Here is a 2,837-nt window from a genome sequence, read left to right on the forward strand (position 1 = left end):
TCGTGAATAACTCCACGTAAGCCCCCGTAGGCAAGCAAGACAAGAATAGAAAATCGCATTTTCTAAGAGAACAAACAAGTGAAGAAAAAGAAGAAGGAGGAGAAGACTTGTTGGAAGGGCATTCAGTGAGAAGCTCTCTTGCCCCGGCACATCAAAGCTGACCTTTACAAAAGGGGTAATAATGAAAAAGTAAAAGATTCTCATCAGAAAGCTTAACGTTGTGCATCTCAATTGCTTAGTTGTATAAATAATCCTATCTGCCTAGGTTTTAAATTATCATCTAACTTATGATGTCTTGAAGTGTGTATTGTATTGTTTGCACGTTACAGATATAAGATTGTTTGCATGTTTGTTTGTTTGTATGTTTATGTGTTTCAATGTTTGTTTGTTTGTATGTGTTTGCGTTTGTTTGTATGTATGTATGTTTGTGTCTTCAATGTACATGTGTTTATATTTTATCTCTTACATTCTTTCACGTGCTTTATTTCATGGATTTCTCTTTCTCTCTCTCTTTTATCTCTTTCTTTCACTCTCTCTTTCCTTCTTTCTCTTTCTTTTTCTCTCTCTCTTTCTCTCTTTCTTTCTCTCTCTCTTTCTTTCTCTCTATCTGCACTTCTGGTATGATGATTGTTATTATAACTTTATGATGAAATAAACATGGCGACACATCATGTTTTTGTTGGAATGGTCATTGTGTTTGTATGCTTTATGATGATGTTGTTGTTGTTGTTGTTGATGATGATGTTGTTGTTGTTGTTGTTGTTGTTGTTGATGCTATTACTATGTTTACAGTTGTATCTCAAACTGTTGAGTGTCCGAGAAATATTGTTTTGTATGTTTATCATGTTTGTATATTTTTGTCTGTTTGTTGTTGTTGTTGTTCCTCAATATTTCAATTTATTTTAATATGAAGTTCTTATATTTAGTGGGTTTTTTTTATCTTTGTTATATACATTAAATCTGAACAAACAAAAAAAACACAAACAACAAAGACTACAAAAACAAAGAACTACAGACGCAAATGGCAAAAAAACATAGACAACAAAAACATAAACAACGTAAACAAAGAACAAACAATGCCCACAAACATCATCTGATTTAACAGTTCAATAAACAGACGATTGGAAGCTTCGAAGCGAAAAATTCGCGAAAAAATGTTCCCGAAAAATTTCTCCCGAAAAATTCGCGAAAATTCTCGCGAAGCTGTTGAAGTGCTTGGCTAGAATAATGAACTAAAATTGATTTTTTTACGGTTTAAGGTTTTCAGTTTAACTTTTTAATTTATCATAAATGAAAGTTTAATAAACTGCTTTGCACTAATTAAAAACATGTAGAACCTTAGAAATTTATTTCACGAATCAATGAATGAATGGATTAATGATTGAATGAATGAGTGAGTGAACAAATAAAGGAATGAATTACTGATGAGTTATTTAATTGATAGATCATTGTAAGAATGAAAGAACGAAACGAATTAACAAATAAAAAAAACGAATGAATGAATGAAGGATTGGCCGAGTGATTGATTGATTGACACAAAAACGAAGAAAACAAAAGAAGACATAAAATACAAACAAACATACAACAGAAAGCATACAACCAAAAACAAAACCAAATGTACAGCAGCAGAATCTTATAACACTAGAAGAACTAGCGACCATTTTGTAAAATCTAAAAAAAAAATCAGAGTAAGCTCAAACTTGACAAAATATTCGACAGATATCGGAAAATCTATTCGACATTCAAGATATTCGACAAACTATTCAACAGAATAACCGACACAAATTTGACGAAATATACTCATTAAGTTGGCAATAAGTTTGGCAAAACGTTTGACACATATTTGATAAACTGTTCGATTCATATTTGAGAAAATATTTGAAACCGTTCGGTTATAAATTTTACAAAATATTTTTTTATATCCGTGTAATTTTGTTTATGAATTTGTGTGTGTGTGTGTGTGTGTGTGTGTTTATGTGTTTGTGTATGTGTGTGTGTGTGTGTCTGTGTATGTGGGTTATTGAAAAGAAATTAGCATGTTTATAAGAAAGGATTAACTGGATAAGGGCGTAGTTGCGTCTTCAGCATCATCATCACCACCATCACCACCATCATCATCACAACCACCATCATCATCACCACCATCATCAGCAGCAGCATATCTGCAACCTTCATTCTGGAAGGATAGATGGATGGATAGCAGTCTTTCAATGAAAGAACAAAGTCGGATAAGATTTGAACGGATCTTCGTTGGAAACATGGTTCCGTGCTTTCATTCACATCTTGATTAGAGTTTTGCAGTGGTTTCTACTTCAAATTACCCGACAAACCAATCGATATGCTGTGTGTAGGTAGAAGTTCGAAGAGCTGACTTCAACCATGGAATTCTACAATAATAACTAGCTATTTATTGTAGGATTCCATGCTTCAACCATGGAGCGAGTTAACCTTCTTGAAAGATGAAGAATATTTATTATTCCACAACTTCAAACAAACCCATCGTCGTCATCATCATTACAAAATCACAATTCTAATCATCATCATCCTCATCATCATCATCATCACTTACATCATCATCATCATCATCATCATCATCACCCACATGATCATCATCAGCAGAGCAGCCACCACAACAACATCATCATCATGACGGCCACAATCATCTTGATAATCCCGGGAATAAATGTTGTTAATAAGTTGGGATTTTAAATGCATTAGACTCGATAACTGAATGACGATGATGATGTATGTATGTTTGTATGTTTGTTTGTATGTACGTTTGTGTGTTTGTTTGTATGTTTGTTTGTATGTATGTATGTATGTATGTATGTTTGTGG

At 33.0% G+C, this 2,837-nt stretch overlaps 1 protein-coding gene across 1 annotated transcript in view; it reads right to left on the minus strand.

Annotated features, from left to right (window-relative positions):
- HELRODRAFT_181837 (hypothetical protein) overlaps positions 1 to 2,175 on the minus strand; it is a gene marked incomplete at both ends in the record, with an annotated part of 11,726 nt that extends 9,551 nt beyond the window's left edge. Inside the window, one exon of the mRNA XM_009031615.1 lies at positions 2,110 to 2,175. Coding sequence (XP_009029863.1) covers positions 2,110 to 2,175 — 66 coding nt within the window. The remainder of the gene's footprint in view (positions 1 to 2,109) is intronic.
- Positions 2,176 to 2,837: the final 662 nt, after the last annotated feature.

The sequence above is a fragment of the Helobdella robusta genome, assembly GCF_000326865.2.
Source record: "Helobdella robusta unplaced genomic scaffold HELROscaffold_76, whole genome shotgun sequence".
NCBI lineage: Eukaryota > Metazoa > Annelida > Clitellata > Rhynchobdellida > Glossiphoniidae > Helobdella > Helobdella robusta.